Genomic DNA, 20,297 nt, shown 5'->3' on the forward strand with positions numbered 1-20,297 from the left:
TTTCTTGAAAGGAACAGCAAGATTCTTGCCTTGAAAGACTGGCAGCCTGACATCCTGGAGTGGAGAAGCTTTGAGAGGTGGCTTACTAGGTTATAACACTCTGTGGACTTCAAGAACCCTTTAAAAAATTAGTCACTCCCCTGGAGAGTACAACTCTATTTTATCCTATATCTTGCTGTGTCTTTATCCTTTATGTTGGCAAGAAGACAAGACTGCAAACTGGAGACTTAATGACACTTGGACTTCAAAAGACTTCACTTTATTTCAACTATTTTATTTTTCCCTCTTACAACCCTTACTTTGATAACACTGAACACACCATAGACTTGAACTAATTCACCTGCTCATCTCACAACAGGGTTGTTCCTTAATAAAACAAGCCACTTCTTCAAAAGGGGTCACATCTGTTGCCCTAGAGAATTTCCATGTCTTTCTGTTTGATAACCATTGTTATACACCCTACCCCGGAACAGACCTATTCACCATCCCTTGTTTGTTTGTATACAGGCAGATTTTTCCTTGTGCAGCTGTACGTCAATTACATCAGCAAAGACCAGAGAGGTAGTAATAATGGAATTTCATTTACCAGTTCTTGGCACTTATAAACTACTTCTCTTAACTGCTCAGTTTTCTTCACATCCATTATCTCAGTAATTCGTACAACCATCTTGTAAGGTAGAAAGATCATTAGTGTTCTCCATGACCTTGAGGGGTTCCCTAAGAAACTTGAGATTTGAATTAGAGAGTGAAACTTCCCTGATTACTCTCTCAATCTTTCTCTAATATTACTGGACAAACTAAACTACTGTCCGCATTTCACAGATGCAGGTATTTCTTCCCTTTGAATTCTAGGTTGCTAGAGTTCAAACAACTCATTGGCATTGGATGAGAGAACTTGCACTCTTACACAGAACACCAGTTGAAGCTCTTTGCGGCATTTCAGAGCCAAAAAAAAAAGGGAGGGGGAATCATTGGCAAGACCTACCAAAGCTTGCATATCATATCAGCTCTAGGTAAATATTCAGTCGGCATGTATGGGGGCCAAAGGGGTGGGTGGAGGACATCACACATACCATCCCTGTCTTCCAGGCATGTGGTTGTCTATAGTGCTTATTATGTTTCACCATGAAGTTTGGGTGGGGATATAACTGCATTCAGATGAACATGTTTATAAGCCTTGGGATAATTTTTCAAGATTACAGATGTAGCCTTAAAAAATAATAACTCTCCAATGATGCTTTATCAAGACTCCCAGTCATGGAAAATTTATAAGCATATTCAGCAAAACAAATCACAGAAATTCCTACCGAGTTTTCATCTCACTGTGCCAAGCTCTACCCGTGAGCCAAGAATGTGGGGCTATTAAGAATATCTGCATTTAGGTTGGGGCTTCTTCATGTATGGGAGCTAACACTTACACATGTCTATCATAACATAACTACCTGTGCCAGATAGGAGTCATGGGTATAAAGGAGAGTGAACAAATGATGAGCACCTAATTAAAGTTAATACCAGGAGCAGGGAACCTCTTTAAGCCTGAGAGACAAGTTTAATTTCTCATTAATTCTTAGGAGACTTATTCCAGTGGTGGGTGAGGACCAAATCAAAAGACATGGGATCAAAACTACCAGCATACTACAGCTCTGAGTTACTGCAAGTAACTAAACCATAAGAGAATCATTTCATTTTTTAGAATTCTTGGGAAAATTGGAAAACCACCCGTAATGGTAAAAGGGCTGAGACCAACTAGGGAAGGCCAAAAGGTTGGACCAGGAACCCAAAGATACAGATTTGATCCCAAAGCCTGAAGATCACAGCTCTAGTGCAGGTTGTGTTCTCACACTGGAAACATGTGAGAAGGCATGATGCATACAGTTTGGCAGAGATGTGGGTAAATAGTTGAGAAGTGGACAAGAACAAGGAAGAGATTTCTTGGAGGAAACAGTGCTCCAGCATTTGTAGCCACAAATTTATGATAGAAATGTGTCTTAATTTATAGTTTACTTTGTGACTTTTTTATTTTAATTTCCTCCACCACCACCCCCAAAAATCTAGATTTTACATATATTACAAAACAGATATTTAAAATGTTTAAACACCTGTTTTAAAACAGCACAACTTCAGAACTGAGGGGAAGAAACTGAACATAGGAATGATTTTCTAATCAAATGTTCACTATAAAAGGCTAGTACATCAAGAAATGGTTCATCAAGTTGATGTGATACCCTTCTATATATTGTAGGCAGTTTCTAGTATGTGAGAACAATTTTAAAAAGGAAGCTTTCCTTCCTGATTTCTAATGTGGTATGGTCCTAGGAGGTCTATGTAACTTATTTTTGCTGAATATTTTGTTTGGCTTTGAGTATTTTCTTATGGAATTTCAAATGTGTTACTTAAAATAGATTGCTCAGCGGTGTGCCCATTTTTAAGGGGCAAAGCATATCAGGATAAATAAATCCTTGCCTCAGAATTACATCTGAACCAGAATAATCCAATTTTCATCCGTTTAATGAGATGGGTAGTAGTGAAGCTGGGAGGCAGCTTGAAAAAGAATCAAGGAACCTTGGTTACAGCTCAGAAGGGAGACATCAACCTGGCACAGGATCATTCTGAGAGAGGTTCTTAGTCTGATAGTGGAAAGGAGTAATGCAGGGAAGAAAAGTTTCACGTGACAGCAAATTCTGGAAAAGTTACTTGGCCCTGCTGACAGGGAGGACTCTGGGATCTGTAATTCAAAACAGTAATTTTGCCAAACTCTGCATGGAGTATGTGAGAATAATATAAAGGCAGTCTATGCACAGTTTAGGTTTAAATACTATAGAAATGCACTAGAAGGTGGAACCTGGAGCCCAGGAGCCCAAACAGGACTGACCACAAAACTCTAACGTTTTATATTCAGCTCACAATGATGCAAAGGTTGCATCACTCTGGTTCAGCCACTCTGAAATTTAAGGAGAGGAACAAGGACACATGAAATCTCAAGTGAAAAGGAGAAGACTGCTTATGTCGTTGTGAAAGGGGCAGTTCATTTTAACCACGGTAGATCATGCAGTTTTGCATAATGTACATACGTAGCTTCTTCAGAGGTCCTTTTTAAATGAAGCATGAAGTCAACACAAACTATACTGATGGTTTAGAAATGAAATCTTGTTTTTGTACTGTGCAGTGGAAAGAAAACAGTGGCTACTTCTTTACATCTTAAGGCAGGGGACAACCAAAATAGTGTCACAACACAGAATGGACACAATATTGGCTTTCTTGGAATGCTATCACATTTAACTAGAACTAATAGCATATATCAGACTAGATTATTTTACAACCTGACTTATATCAGTGGAGAGATAAGAACATACGACCAATACTCAGTGAGAATAAATACCTATTCACTTTATCATTCTGTTGCCCCAGTGATCAACCAGACACTTAATTGAACCCCACAAGTACGACATGAACACAGCAATACTTTCTCAGTCTTGTTCCCTGCAACTGGTACTGATATATAGCCATCCTGACCATTGGCAACATATAGCTATCCTGACTAGTAGCCACTTATTCTTATTCATAATGAATTTATCTAATCTCCTTTCAATCTCCCAATGTGGATGGCCATCACCACATCTTGTGGTAGTGGATTCCATAGTTTAACTATGTTCCATGTGAAAAAGTACTTCTTTTTCAATCTGTCTTAAATTTCCCACTACGCAGCTGGGTTTGATGATCCCAGGTTCCAGTACTATGAAAGAGGGACTTTCTGTGTGCTTTAAGTGCCTTTTATTACTTCTGCTGACTTGCCTATGAACCTATGCCTGATGCACAGTTCAACATAAAGTGAATTTCAATAACTTTAATTCAGCAAAGCCATAGGAAGAAAAGTCATCATGAGAGAAAAGCATCTGGTACTCGGACTAATAATACAAAGAATTCAATGTTTTCACTCTGTAGGTAACTTTTGCATGGTAACTAAATGGGAAATACAACCGCAGGATCCAATTAAGCAATATAGGTTCTGGAATGTCTTCACACAAATTCATACCCTTCCTCTAAAAAAGTAGAAGTTAATAGTAGGAGAAAAAAATCATTTCTTGAAGCATACTGAAATTCCCAAGCAATTTAAAATTGGTGTGGAACTCAAACCACTGAAATAATATATTAAATATTTAAAGAATACATTTAGAAGTTTATGGTTTCCTGGCAGAAATATTGTACCTGTGCCCTTGCATGAACCTCCCCAAGGAGTCCAGAATATTGCTGTTCCAATTCCTTCTTCTGCTTCAGCCAACAGCTTTCCTGCGCTTTCAGCTGTTCAGCTACTTTGTTAAAAGTGTCTTCCTGGGTCTGCTGAAGCTCCCTCATTGTATCCGACTTGTTCTTACAAACATATTCAAGGTGAGATATCTGCATGATTGGCATTAAGAAAAGCTTATTTAATTCTGCTTTTTGTATACAGTATTCTCAATCCTAATTTAAACCAAGACAGGTATACATTCAAGATCTTCTTCCTAATCTTAAAACCCAGAGGGAACTCAACGACTACTTATTTACCATGAAAATCCAGTGATCCATATTCCTAAAGAATATAACAGAGAAGAGTAAGTGCTCAGGTGGTTTTGTATCTAGGCTTCACAATCCCTTCTATTTTTGAAAGGTTTTACATGAAGTCCCAAACCACTGAAAAAGAAACTGCAAAGGAAAAGACAGTCAAGGCTAGATCTCGCCCACTTATTTTTGTTGCTATATCCATCTGATGTTGAGCTTAGAAGTCTTCAGCCACACACTTGCCTTGCAGCAGGCATTAGACACAACAAAGTGACCCACAAAGCTTTCGGACTAATGTAAGATGAAGAACTTGACAAGGAAGTAAGATGTTTGAAGCTGCAATCCTACGCATGCTCACCTAGAAGTACACTTCACTGAACACATTAGAGCTTACTTTTGAATAAGCATGCATGGAACCGCACTATGAGATACTCTTCGTTTCAAGGAGTCTATATGGGTTCACAGCACACAGGCTATAGGCCCTAATCTAAAACTCATATGCATCATTTTTATTATTGTTTAATTCTAAAAATTAAATATAAATAAATAAGGTCTCCCTCCCTCTCTTGTAGTTCACTATTACAGCTATTCCAGTTATCCTAGGAGATAGTTATTTTGGATAGTGTAAACATAAATTCAAGTATTCACAGAGCTTCATATCCATAAGCTCAATTATCTTTGAACAGAGATCTTTTAAAATAGAGATCAGTGTTATTTTCATATTGCAGTTGCAGAACAGAGGCAGAGAGATTGTGGCTCGACCAAGGCTAAGCACTGAATCCATGGCTGAGGCAAGATATAAACTGGGACCTCCCATAATTCACTCTGTTTAATTATGTCAGGCTTCAACATACTAAGTGAAGTAGCTGTCCTGTTCAATTTTTCCATTAAAGCATTCGTATTAAAAACTAGCACCTGGGAAAGTAGACCAAATCTATGAAAGCTTATGCTTCCCTAGAACTCTGCAAAAGGCACAGAAGCTAGCCTCAAGCTGTCAAGACTTATTTTTTTAAAGAGTCACTTGTGCCTTCTTGTCATGGCTTCTGTTTTACTGGTTGATTAAATGTTGGTCCTTGATTTCATTTTGGCTTTCTGCTTGTAGGATATGGTTAAAAATCTTAACTGCACCTTACTTCAAGTAGCTGGCATAAAAAATAGACAAACAAGTAGCAAAAGAAATAACTGCAGTTGGTGTAGAGTAGTAATGGGACTTCCAATTAAGTAGCGTCAGCCAAGGTTCTGGTTTCAAACAAGCCTAAGTTTTGAATAAGCATAAACACAACATGTGCTAGGAACCAAAACAAAAGGAAATTACATGCAACCAAATATAATATAAACAGAACTAACTATAAAAATGGCTATAAATACACCGATATCATGTTTTCAAGAGTCAATGTGATGTAATGGTTTCAGTGCTGGACTACAACTCTGGAGACCAGGGTTCAACCCCACTCAACCATGGAAACCCACTGGGTGACCTTGGGCCAGTCACACTCTCTCAGCCTCGGAGGAAGACAAAGGCAGATCCATCCCCAAACAAACCTTGCTAAGAAAACCTTGTGATAAGCCAGAAATGACTAGAAGGCACACAACAAGAACAATATATTCTGAACAGTACAATAAAGAAATTTTAACAATCTGCTATTAAGAATACAAAAACATGTAACCATCCAACAGATTTCAGGTATAATTCCATTTCAGTACAGAACAATCTCCAATTTATTGGTGCATGTAATTTTAAATGTATATTCTTAACAATAGCTGTTAGCTATGTTTTGTACCCTTAAAAACGTGACCCTGGTAAATTCAAAACAAACTTTATTTTTAGTACATGTCTGCACTGACATTCTGACCATGCGCAGCTTCCTTTTTTTATATTATTTATTTATTTGGTCCCCACCTATTTTTTCATTCTTAAGTCTCAGATACATCTACCCCAGAGGTGTTGGAACTACAGCTCGCATCACCACCTGTTAATGCTGGCTATGCATATTGTGATGACACCTAAAAATATACACTAACAATTTAAAATAACATCCGCATTTTCTAGGCTCAGTGAGTTAGTTGCCTAGCCCAACACTTCTGGAAGGCATCCTGTTGAGTTCCACTAAGTATAAGTGACCTAGCCTTGGACTTGGAAGATACAGAAAGTTGCCTTGATCTGAAAAGATTACAACATGCAGCTTTTAAACAGCAATTACAGCTGAGAACAAAGCGCCTTTGGAGATATTTATCACACAATGACCTCCAACCACAGCTGCTGTCATCAAAGTGTACTTAGGGCATCTCTGTTCATTGACAGGGGAAACCCATCAATGAGCTCGCAATTGCGCTAGTCCTCAGGTGCAAAACACTACTGCCTGAGCAGTAGAAATATTGGCAGTAACATGAGGTTAGTGTCTCCTTTCTCCCCGTCCCCTCTCCCCCTCACTATTCCCAAGTAGGTTAATAATAATAATAATAATAATAATAATAATAATAATAATAATAATTTTACCCGCCTCTCCTCATGGCTTGAGGCAGGTTACAACATAGTTAAAACACAATCATTACATAAAATACACTTATTAAGGTGGATAAAATACACATGTTAAGAGACCTACACAATATTTATATTATAATACGTAGAACAATAATTAAATATAAAATTCATATTTCAGATTCATGATTGCCTTTATTTTATTTTCTGTTTCTTTTCCTTCTTTTTTGAAAACTTAAATTGTATTAGAAGAACCTTGGAATTGTGTGAAAAAGTGATATATATTTTTAAACAAAGACATGCTGGGTAGGGCATATTGCACAGAGATTAAGGATAAGAGGAAGACAGTGGGATGGCAGGAGCAGCTCCAGTCACACGATTGGCAAGACATGTGATGATGGCTGCTCTGAAGCTGGTATGTTTCAAATTTTCTGAGATTTTGGACTGGAGATTTTTCCTGTCCTACCTGGGCTGAACCTGTACCTTGCTTTGGGAGCCCACACTGTGCCACTAAACTATGTCTCCTTCTTACTTCCTCTGAGGGATCCTGTTCACTCTGCCATTAAAACTACATTTTTCTATTATCAGTTAGTTTGATTTCAGTACAAGCCTATTTACCATTTTCTCTGGGTTCTTAGGGCAACATGTAAACTAGGACTGGTAAGCAGCTTTTCTCCTAAACTAGAAATTAAGAATACTTCCAGATAATGTGAAACACTTTATTCTTCCTGTCCCTAAAGAGCACAGCAAAGGGGAGGAGGGTCAAACCCTGGAATTTTGCTACTAGACTACAAAACTACCTCAGTCAATGAGCCAGGAATAGAAAGCTAGTCTATATAAAAACATAGCAACTGTGGGTGTTGAATTTATAGTAACAAAATAATTTTTTTAAAAAAACTGACAAAATCAACAATACAACATATTCAACACACCAAATGTTGGATTTTCCTGAAAATATATATCTTTTAAAAATTCATGATAAGTTCCGCCAGCTGTATTCCATATTGTATTTACAATTGTAAATATATCAAAAAGCAACAGCTATTGCTTGGAAGCATCCCTCCTCCAAATAATTCCTCCTATTCACAAGCAAATATTTTAAATATGATGTTCCTTGAGTAAGTGCATTTTGTTTCTGCTTTATGCTGAGATAAAGAGTTGGTTTATTAGTGTAAATGACTAACTTCTTTGAATAGCTTCATCAGTAAGATTAATTTATTTTCTTTTAATTAGGTCCCTGTGGCTAACACTGGCTAGTAGTATTAGCAAGTCCTGCACAGAAGCTGGAGCTCAGAGACTTCATACAGACTTCAGTCACATTTACATGCCCACAGCAATGGCATCAAACCGAGCTGTAGACAAGCCGTAATTAACGGTACTGAATTATTAACATCCAAATTCTTTTTGAAATAAGATGAATGTCAGTCCTTTTTAACGATACTGTGATGTGGACAAATGTCACTGAATTTAATAGAGGCGGCTGGTGCCTGAGGACAGTACCTTCTCATTAGCCTTGTTGAGGTCTAAGATCAGGGCATCAACATTCTCCTGCAAGACTGTGCAAAGCTCTGGCCAGGAGAATTTATCCAGGATGCCTTCTGGTTGTTTTATAAGAACACAGCCTGCTACCAAGTGCTGATATAAAGTATGGAGGAAGGTTAGCTTCTCCTGCGATGTGGGATTTATTAAAAAAAAAGAAAGAGAGAGAAAGAGAGAAAGAGTTAACTGCAAATATTGTTAAAGTCCACTGAAATGTGTCATGTAAACAATAATGTCTGTGGGTGTTCCAAAGAAATATATGACCTATGTTCAAATAATTAGTCAAAATGAGAAAATAGATAATTGCCCATCAGACATACATAGAAGCTGATCTTGCAAATACTTTATTTATGCCAGAGAGGGTTCCTCTACTACCACGACCCTGCCCCTGGTAATGGCTGGAGTACAACTTATTAAAGATATGCAGGATCTGACCTTACATTCTCATGCATCATCGTCTATATTAATGGAATACTGGCTACAGTTATCTAATGAACCAGAAAAAGACCACATAAATGTTTTGAAGCCGAAGAGTTATACTGAATGTGAATCTGCTGTTGAAAAAAGCAACTGAGTGTTTAACTCCGCCCCCGACCCCCCAACACCTAGCAAAATATACCCATGCCAATTTTCCTGCCCTGGGCAAAAAAGGATTTGGAGTTAGGGCCGGTGACACATATAAGATTTTGCAATTGTAATTGGAGGCAAGCTCTACTACAGTAGGCCCTCCACATTCTCTGGGATTAGGGGCACAGAACTCTCACGAAAGTAGGAAAACCGCAAATGAAATAAACACTTTTTTAAACCTGGGAGAACAGCTCTCTAAAAATCTCTAGAGTCCTCTAATGCAAGTCTGTGGTCAACATCTGCCAGGTGACCACAGAATTGTGCTGAAGGACCTACAAATGCCTAGAGAACTGTTCTCTCTAGGAATCTCGAGGTCCTCAAGCACAACTTCTGTTGGACACTGATCATAAAGTCATGCTGGAAGACCTAGAGATTCACATAGAGAACATATTAATCAAATCCTTGAGTAATCAAATCTGCAAAAGTCAAAGCTGCAAATGTGGAGGGGTGACTGTAGATATAATGAAATGGATCACAATGCATGGATTAGATTTTTCATGTCTGGTGTACACTTACTAAACTTCTCGTCCACCCTGTGTTACACCTTTCACTGAAACGTTCTGTGCCAGCGATAATTACATTTAGAGATGTAGAGTAACACTATTACATTAATGTATTTTTCTCTATTTACTTATTCTGCTCAATGAATATACAGTATACAGTACCAGTATCTTCTTTACATAAAATGGTCTTATTCATTAGCTGAAAAGCTGACTTAGGCCTGTTACAGACAGCCAAAATAAAGCTGCTTCGAGTCACAGTGGAGGTATAGTGTTTCAATGATGCATGCGTCCTAAGAGTCCAGAAGCCACACCAAAGCCACGCTCCAGTCCTTAGGGCTGGAGCGTGGCTTTGGCACAACTTCTGGACTCTTAGGACGCATGCATCGTTGAAACACCATACCTCCACTGTGACTCGAAGCAGCTTTATTTTGGCTGTCTGTAACAGGCCTTAGTTCTTCTGGTTTTCATCAGAGGAACCATATCCTACGTATCATTTCAATGATGCAAAGGGCTTAAGAAATTTTCTATAAATCCTAAACTAGTGTTTTGATCCAAAATCCACTAGGTTCAATGAAAAGATTTCCACTTCTTTTAGCATGCGTTTGGTGCAGTCTAACTCGAGACATTTCCAAACATACTTTATAAAAGAATTAAGAATGGAATTACTATTGTGATTTTTTCCCAACCAGATTTTGATGTTTAAATCTCTCATGGGAAACCACCAACAACACACAGTAAAATATTAACAAAAGCATTTCCACCCAATCTTTTGCTTCTCCTCGTTAATTTAATCTGTCGCCATTGTGTCCTTTTTGCTTGGGCTGTGATAAACCAAGCATGGTAATCATCCACTTGGCCTGAAAAAGGAATCCGAGGAACCAGAATCAATTCACACATGTTGAACCCAACCACAATACTGTAGACATGCTGACTTTACAATATAGTCAGGCTTCTAGTTTCCTCTACTTTAATCACTATCTGATGAGCAGAACAATTCCAACTGATTCATATGGACACAATTTAAAACCCAGACTGTAAGAAGGGTGGAAAGAATGTTTCCTTTTTACTCACTTGGCATTCCTGCTCATATTTGTTAGAGTAATGAGCTCAATATGCAGCACAATTTAGATAAAGAATATTGTACCTAGTGCAGAAAAACTCTGAATGAAAAAAAACCACCAAAAAAACTAAAGTAAAGCAAGCTATGTACTATATAAATAGAATAAACATCATGGTGGAAAGCATGTTTCAAAATAACACTTCATGAAACAATTATTGTATGCAACATACTATAATCAGCTGCTGCTTCAAGAACAGGAAACTAATTCTACTTTGTTGGTGGGTGGGTAAAATGACCTGCATTCTGCGTGTCCATCATACTTTTTGCTGTCACTTGAAGCAGTTAATGGGAATTAGTGCCAAGGGATTAGAAAGCTATCTTATTGCAAACGCAGATATATTCCAAATGTGTGTATCTACACTCAACTAAGCAGCAGCTAAAGAAATCCCCAGCCATGTTTCTTTAAATACACTTATGTCCCATCTCTCTTTTGAAAAGCACCATGGTATTTTTAAATGTAAACAGCCAGAATGAATATGACTGGGTTTTTTTAATGTTATAGGGAAATATTAAATAAAAATACTTAATGCCAGAAGCCAAATTACATATAGGTTTTGTAAAGCACTCCTCTTAAATTTATATTAAAAGGGCATATAGCTAAGTCTACAAACTAACCATCTGATATATGTAAATGTAAAAAGCTAAGATTAAAGATTCTTTTTGACAGCTTGTTTCTGGTAATACCTCTGTATCCTTCTCATAAGCCCGTGTGAGCTTCTGGGTTTCATTTTCCAATTCTGTAGAATGCACCTTCTCTTTCTCCCAGTAGTGCAGTATATTCTGTAGTTCTTTTTTTAAGGCAGCTATTAAAGATTCTCTATCTGTGCACTTAGACTGCAGATGATTTAACTCTTTGTTGGCATCAGCAAGGTTATTCTGTGTTTCCTACAGGTGACAAATAATAATAATGATAATAATAATAGTAATAATAATAATAATAGAATAGCTTCATTCAATAGAACATAACTTTTCATTTCTTTCATAGCTCTGGAAACAATGACCTACATTGATATATACACTTCTAAAAGTCCTTTAAATCAAAACCATTTATTCCAACAATGAACAACTCCTAAATGTTGAGTCTCCCTTATCCAAAATGCTTGAGACCAGAAGTATTTGGGATTTTTTTCAGGTTTTGGGATATTTGCCTATAGATAATGTGATATCTTGGAGATGAGATCCATGTCGAAACATGAAATTCATTTATATTTTATATACATTGCCCGAATATAATTTTATACGTGTTTTAATAATTTTGTGCATGAAACAAAGTTTGTGTACACTGAACCATCAGAAAGCTAAAGTGTCTCTATCTCAGCCACCCATGTGGACAACTTTGGATTTCAGAGTACAGTCGGTCCTCCACATCCACAGGGGTTCCGTTCCAGACTCCCCTGCAGATATCAACACTTGCAGGGCATTAAGTTCCATTATTATCAATGGATGTGTGACAAACGTATGGCCATGTTGGCACAATGGCACATACGTACTGGCATCGACAATAATGGGGTTGGGCCATCAGCGCATGCTCCAATACACAGATGGCTAACCCACTGATTCCGAGGGTCAATTGTATTTCAGATTTCAGAATTCTGGATAGGGCAAACTCAGCATGTACTATTACTAGAAATTATACAGTTTATCCTGGAAATGTTCCTGTGAAACCTGGTTTTCACCCACTATCCTAGAAACCCAAAGCTTCATACTATTAACACTTTTAGAAAACTTTCTTGATGTTGCCTCTTTCTAAAAGCAGCAAAAGTATTCATCTCCCTAAAACCTGGGGAACGTTTCCACAAAAATAATCCAGTGCATTTCAAAAATGGGGGTAAGGATCTTAGACAACAAATAATTTTTAAAAACACATATATGAAGATAAATAGAGGGCCACTGTTAACACCACTAGCCCAACCACAGTTTGGGGAAATAAAACCTAAAACAAGTGGGAGTGCGATATGATAGCCCTCATATGAAACAACAGGATATACATGTGTTCCCTAAAAGAAAAGACAACTGTCCATTCCCTTTACAAAACTTTTTAAGAAGCTTATACAATAATAAACATAAGCACTGTTTAGTCACAGAAAACAACATTATGAAAACAAGCCCCTCAAATGGGGTTGGCTTAGAGTGGATCCAGAGAAGCACTTTTGGAATTCCACTCATGGAATGATTTTGAGATATTGAGGTGTAGTGGTTTGAGTGCTGGGCTAAGACTCTGGGAGAACAGAGTTAAAATCAGCTATGGAAACCCACTGAGTGACCTTGGGCAAGTCTAGAGTTACCATTTGTTCCAAAAAAGCGGGACAGTCCCAGTTTTGAGGCTTGAGGAAACGTCCCAGCCGGCTGCAGCTGCCTGTCCCAGCTATGATGCTGAGGAAGGGCATTGTGGGACTTGTAGGACCATACTGGCTGCCCTTTGGGGGTTCTTCTGCCTCCAAAAGGATCCCGTAAACTTCCTATCCAGGCAGAGTGCAGCCTCTCCATTTTTCTTTGCTCTTTGCCCTCGGCCTGCAACCTGATGGGAATTGCAGTCTCTCCAGGGAGACGCGCAGGTGCAGTGAGGATTGACTGGCGAGGCCTCTCCTTCTTGGCATGCTCTGCAGGTGGAAGAGTAGCGGAGGTGGGAGTGCTACCAAAATGGTTGCTCTGTAGGAGATGGGCAGTTCCAGCACCACAGTGCAGAGAGTGAGCCCAGCCTTGGCAAAGGCCGAAGGAGGGTGGAGGGGGGCTAGGGAAGGGTCCACAAGAGGGCGGCACTCTGCCCATGCTCATGGGCACCTCTTTCCCCCTCTTGCTCAGCCTGTCCCGATGCCTTCTGCCACTGCTGCCACCACCCTCGCTACACAAGAAGTGTGGGGCAGAGATGTGTGTGTGTGGGAGATGTATATGTTGTGTGTGTAATTTGGTGTGTGTGTGTGTGTGTGTGTGTGTGTGTGTGTGTGTGTGTGTGTAACTTGGGAAGTTGGGGGGGGAACTTATGAGAGGCCCCGCCTGCCTGTTTTTGGCTTTTAGTTGGTCATGTCCTCCGTTTTTCTTGAATGTCCTACATTTGTCTTACATTTTGTTCTGCATTTTTCTTGGCTTTATGGAAGATAATTATGGCAACCCTAGGCAAATTATATTCTGTCTCAGAGAAAGGCAATGGTAAACCTCCTCTAAACACATCTTGCCAAGAAAATGCTATCATAGGTTCACCATAAGTTGGAAATTTCCCTCTGGGACTGCAACTGATAGAACTGCCTAGGCAGCACAGCCACTAGCAATCCTTAGTGGGATCCGGGGGATGTAGTATAAAAAAGTAACGTGCCCAAAGCTCTGGATTTCACTATCCTGACTTCTTCATTACATCTCTGATGACAGCCCTCCAAAGGCAGTCCAGAAGGTTGAAAAGCCCTAGAGAAGGTCATACATTGTGGTATGTATGACCAGCAACATCAGGGACTGCCTGAAGGAAGAGGCCCCTCCCTCCTCAACTGTCATCTTGGCCTCAGAGGGAGCGATCAGGCAGACCCAGCAACATCAGGGACTGCCTGAAGGAAGAGGCCCCTCCCTCCTCAACTGTCATCTCGGCCTCAGAGGGAGCCATCAGGCAGACCCAGCAACATCTTGGACTGCCTGAAGGCGAGACTTCTCCCTCCTTTAACTGTATTTTGTATTGTATTACGATTTTACTGTACACCGCTATGATCATCGCGGAATAGCGGTCTATAAATAAAACATATTATTATTATTATTATTATTATTATTATTATTATTATTATGTGATAGAAAATTATTACTGTCCACACAATGCAGTCTTATGAGCACTGTAGTCTTGTGCATTCCTACTCTGAATTAAGTCCTGTCTAGTACTGTCAAGCTTACTTATAGGTAAGTGTAAACAGTACCGCAGTGGAAGGAGGATCAGTTGAAAACTGAGGATAGACCTTTGTACAAGTAGAAGTGCTTTTCTATTTGCACAGGCACCAGGTCTACAGACTTCAAGGAAATTGGTGAAATGATTTAGATATTCCAGAGATATATTGGCCCCATACAGACAGGCCAAGGTCACTTTGAAGGTATGCTGTTTAAATGACGCATGTGTATCAAGAGTTCGGAAGCCGCACCAAAGCCACGATCCAGTCCTAAGGACTAAAGCACAGTTTTGGTGCAGCTTCCAGACTCTTGGGATGCATGCATCATTTAAACAGCATATCTCCAAAGTGACCCAAAGCAGATTTATTTTGGCCTGTCTGTATGGGGCTATAGATACTTAGAAACAGATATATAGCAGGATTATTAAGGTAAAACTGAAGATAGTATATACTGTGTCTTTAACAGATAAAGTTCCCTACAGTTTCCTTTCTTCCCTTTTCCCTTTTAAAACTAGCAAGACAGCATTCTGACCAGTAAAATATACACCCTCATGCAGCTGTAAATTAATCCTTTTATACTGGAGTAAACCTATTGGTTAATGAAATACCTAAGTAAGCATTTTCAGGATTACAGCTACAATCAAGATGAGACTTATATTAAAATATATTTACCTTAAGTTCTTGAGTTTGGGTTCTCAGCTGCTGTTGACAAGAGTCAAACTCTTTGACCATTTTCTCAGACATAATTGTCATTTTTTTTAGCTAGCAAAAAAGTAAACAATTGATGACTACACAATATAATCACCTGATTTACAATATAGTTACTGACAGTATGCACAGACTATGCTATCCTTTGCATACTGACTTTCCAGGGAGTAAGGCACCGCATCATCTTCAGTTAGGCTACTGCCACACTGCCAAATTAATGCAGTTTGACATTGATTTAACTGTCATGGCTCCATCATATGGGATCTGTAGTTTGTTATGGCACCAGAGTTCTCTGACAGAGAAGGCTAAATCTTTCACAAAAAGAAAAATCCCTGAATTCCATAGCATTGAGCCAAGGCAGTTAAAGAAATGTAAGCCCTCCATATCCACAGATTCTGCATCCATGGATTCCACCATCCATGGCTTGAAAATATTCCTCTCCCCCATAAAAAAAATCCAAAAATGATCATGCCATTTTTAATTTTAAAAACACCATTTTAGTATGCCATTGTATACAATGGGGCTTGAGCATCCACAGATTTTGGTACCATGGTGGGGGGAAAGGCTTCAACCAAACTTCAGTGGATACCAAGGACCCACTGTATTTTTATGTTTTACCAATGAGTGGTGCCAAGAAAATTATAAATGGTATTACAGCTGGAAGAATACTTTACCATCCATAAAAACAAGTCAAATTGTAATTTATATACACATCCAAATTATCTTAATAGGCAGATGCAACTTTGGCCTATGTGTAGTTTTTAGCAGATAAATATAGTTTAACAAAAGCAAAAAACCTTGTATAAATGGAATGTATAAAAGGGACTTCTTCTATTGAATATGCCTTAGAGTGTATCATTTTTTAAATATGAGAAGGTTTAGTTATTAATTACATTCCAGGGGCAAAAAGAAAGTTAGAAGACAGCAGTGCTATCAACAAGGAAAAAAAAGAAGGGCATAGAACTACCCCATCTGCATATCATGAGGGTACTCAGTGGTCTCTGGCTCTGTGTGACAACTTCAGGGTCGGGCACATGCAGTCCTACTGGGAAGTCTTGTGGCAGGTCATCAGTTGGACCTGCACTGCTTGTGATTTATTTTTCTTGACAGTTCATTCTTCTTGCTGACAGAATACTCTTTCTGCTTTCTTAACAGCCACCCCCTTGGTCTCCCCACTGCTGTCTCTGGCATCGCTTCACAACAAAACATTTTCCTAAGCCAAAGCCTGCTGAGTTGACTTTTCAGTTGCGTTGAAGATCAGGCGACATCCATCCTCGCAAACAAGAATTTACAGTATCGTGTGCCGAGTCACTCTCCTCTAGGTCTCGGAAGGCTGCTAAACATGTGGGTTGTCAACGGAAGAGACCTTGTAATGGTGGCTGTGTATAAACATGCATTAACACTTTCCCTAGAATAAACTCAGATACCACAAAATGCTTCATTTGAAAATAAAAGATTATACTCTCAAATAATAAGTGCGCTTTAATGTTCTTGATGACCAAATATTTCATAATAACTTCAGTTAAGCCTTTTAAAAAAATATTCTTCATCCACAATTATTCCAGTTCAATTATGCTTTACTTTTGTCTAATAATAATTATCCCTCATGAATTCCTACAAGTAGTTAGTTGCTCAGTGTAGCCTTCTGAATAACACACTGACAAAACATGTTAAAACACAGGTAGATGACAAGAAAAAAAATTGTGTAGTAAGTTAACTTAGTAATATACGACAAGTGTATTTCACAGCCCAATTCATCACTGAACTACAGCAATTTTCAAGCTGTGCTTTGCACCTACATATGTGTAATTCTATGCATATCTACACACAACCAGGTCGCTAGCTTACAATATATGACTATATGCTTGCATTCTCGAGTAGCATCAACCCAGGTCCATCTGTTTGTGTACACAGAAAACTAGCCAATCAGCACTGAACAAAAAAAAAGTATTTCTAATCATTATATGACACCTAAAAACCTAATTTAAATATTTCAATTTTGACAAAGTTAACATACGGTAGCAGGACTACAAACAGCTACGTAAATATGGCCCATTCAAAGCAATGCAACTCCTCAACTTCTAGCATATTTTCCCCATTCTGAACATGCATCTTTATTCATCTGTTCTCAATGCATACTGTATTTAAACATATATTTTTGGGTATCTCACCATGATTTTATATTGTGTATTTATGTTAAGACATTACAAAGTAATGGATGAAAGGCATCATGTATTCATATACAGGCACTAAAAATAATTGGCCAGTATAAACAGCACACTGTAAAAAGAACACAGCTAAACAGTTTCCTAAGTTTAAGTGAATTGTGACCATAGGGCAAGCTTAGAGGAAGAACAGTGACAAAAGATTATTTCTTTTTCTTATTTGTGAAGCTGTCAATACAACATTCCCAGAGTTTTGACCTCTGTAACAAGCAAGGAATCTCTACTATTGGGGGCCGAAGGCTATGTATGTGGAACCAAACAGTGCAAGTGTTACCTCATTAGATGCATCTTCCAGCTTGTTTTGGTAATCTGTCAAGGTATGCCTCAAAGTCTCAAGGACAAGAGTGAAGCTTGGAGGTTTATCTTTGTCCTTGTGAATGCCTGAAGAAAAATACAGAATCAAAACAAAGCCCTCAGAGTTGAACACAGACAGAAAACTTTTCCAACAGCAACACAGATATTTAAATTAGTTGGGCTCCAGTGACAATACAGAATGTTGAACAACCACTGTGTTTTCTCCAAGGCATACTAGTGTTCGGTTCTTTAACATCAAATGAAGCTGAAGAAAATTCTTGCACTTTAGCTGCAGTTCACCACATGAAAATATTAACTCGAATGTTGTTTTCCTACACATCATGAGGCCCATCTCCAATCATATTTAAAAGGTGTCTGATAACGGAAAGTCTATGCTTTGTTGGAAAAAGACGCTCCTCCAAACAAAATAAGCATTTGTTCTTAAATGTACAACATCCATGCCTTTGTCGCTTCATGACCAGCCATATGCTGTATTTTGCAAATAAATCTTCTTTCCCACAACTATGCCAAGGAACACAGGACTTCCTATTATGCCTGGGTGCAACTTAAAGCAGTTGAAATCTAACTCCAAAAGTTATTTCTTTCCTCATCCTGTATACAAAAACTGAAAACCCAAATTCAATTGCTAATTCAAGCCATTTAAACTCATGACTGCAGTGTTCATAGTGGCCATTTCATACACACACCCCAAGCTCAAATTCCAGTATCTCTGCTATTCATAAATACAGTGGCTATGCAAGACTTCTGCCATGGGTTCTTGATCACTCCTCAGCTGGGCCACTAAACAAGCTACTATCTGAAGTTTTGCAACAGCATGCCAAAGTACAGTTCAAGCCTGTGGCCATTTCATTAGAAGCAGTATGTGCGGCTGAGGCGAGTAGCAGATGAGGAAGAGGAGGAAACCAGACTGTCATGGCCAATTTCATTCTGAGCTCAGAGTGAGATCAGAATCAGTGTAAACAGAAACTATGTAAAAAGAAATATTCACTGAAGATTACAGAAGGATTTGATAATGGTAATAATGGTAGTGCTGGTGATGGCAGCTTGTCCTTAACGGTTGTTTTAAAGAACATTTTCAGGAATTATTTGACCTTCATCCACATGGCTAAACTGCTGTAATATCCAAAAGAGTTGCAAATCCTGGCGTCTTCTCATGCCATACATGAGACTGCCTCATTGGCTTTCCAAAAAATCTAATCCCACACTGAAGTTTGAAAACTGGAATGCAGTTAGCTCCTTTAAAAAATGAATCCCACACTAAATTTCTAAATCTGAAATACTGTTCACTACCAGACTAAAGTTCAAAACCTAAAACACTGTTACCTCCTATACAAGCAGACATTTATGGGACACCTGTATACAAAAAAATATGCAATACATTATATATCTCACAACAGATTGATACCTTGTATCAATAATTCAACATACATTATATACAATATAGCTCACAATATGTTGATATACAGGAAAATTTTATGATTTGTTAGAATTTTGTGGGGTTTTTTTTTTAGATTCAAGATTTCCTGAGTTTCTTAAAATGAAAGGTGTTCCACATAATAGTTATTAATAGTAATTAAGAGTATTTCTTTATCAGAGAGCCAGTGTGGTGTAGTAATTTAAATGTTGGACTATGACTCTAGAGACCAGGTTTCAATTCCTAGTTCGACCATGAAACCCACTGGATGATCTTGGGCAAATCACATGCTCTCAGCCTCAGTAGAAGGCAATGGCAAATCTCCTCTGAACAAATCTTGCCAAGAAAATTCCATGACAGGATCACCTTAGGGTCACCATCAGTTGGAAACGGCTTGAAGGCACACAACAATGGCGGGTTACAGACCGCCCGTTTGGGGCGGGCTGCACCCGCCCCTTTCCCCAGGGTATTGGGGCCTCAGCATTCAGAGCAGCAGCCGCTGAGGCCCCGATCCGCCGCTTTTCAGGCTGCGGGGAAGCAGCAAAAGGCCCCTTCCCCGCAGCCTGGAAAGAGGTGTCCTCGGGGCTTCAAGCCCCAAGGACACCCCGCAGCGGCAGGGAGGAGGAGAAAGGGGCCGCTTGGCCCCTTTCTTCTTTGGTCCGCTGGGCGCAGCCGTGTGAAGGCTGCGCCCAGCGGAGCGGACCAAACCAGGAAGGAGCTCCGAAACGGAGCTCCTTCCTGCTCCGTGCTAAAGGCACACTAAGCGCCCTGGCGTGGAGCGAGGACGTCACGTCCACGCCGCCCTGTATAGAGGTGGCGCAGTCGTGACATCCTCATGGCGGCAGCCATGTGGAACAGCCGCCGCCATTTTGTGCGCGCAGAGCACGCACTAGGGTTAGGGGTGTGTGGAAGCACCGCCCCTTTCTAACCCTAGTACGCGCTCTGCGCATACTTTCTGGCCCGTTTGTAATGGG

General features: G+C 39.3%; 1 protein-coding gene across 4 annotated transcripts in view; it reads right to left on the reverse strand.

Moving 5' to 3' along the window:
• CCDC171 (coiled-coil domain containing 171) overlaps positions 1–20,297 on the reverse strand; it is a 199,382-nt gene that overhangs the window by 121,823 nt on the left and 57,262 nt on the right. For all 4 annotated transcript variants that reach the window (XM_089511607.1, XM_089511617.1, XM_089511597.1 and 1 more), the window contains exons 12-16: positions 17,869–17,975; positions 15,334–15,423; positions 11,489–11,689; positions 8,516–8,683; positions 4,207–4,395 (exon numbers count right to left, since the gene is read on the reverse strand). In XM_089511607.1, the coding sequence (XP_089367733.1) occupies positions 4,207–4,395; positions 8,516–8,683; positions 11,489–11,689; positions 15,334–15,423; positions 17,869–17,975 (755 nt within the window). The remainder of the gene's footprint in view (positions 1–4,206; positions 4,396–8,515; positions 8,684–11,488; positions 11,690–15,333; positions 15,424–17,868; positions 17,976–20,297) is intronic.

The sequence above is a fragment of the Sceloporus occidentalis genome, unplaced genomic scaffold (genome assembly GCF_023333645.1).
Source record: "Sceloporus occidentalis isolate IW3139 unplaced genomic scaffold, rSceOcc1.0.p SCAF_1, whole genome shotgun sequence".
NCBI lineage: Eukaryota > Metazoa > Chordata > Lepidosauria > Squamata > Phrynosomatidae > Sceloporus > Sceloporus occidentalis.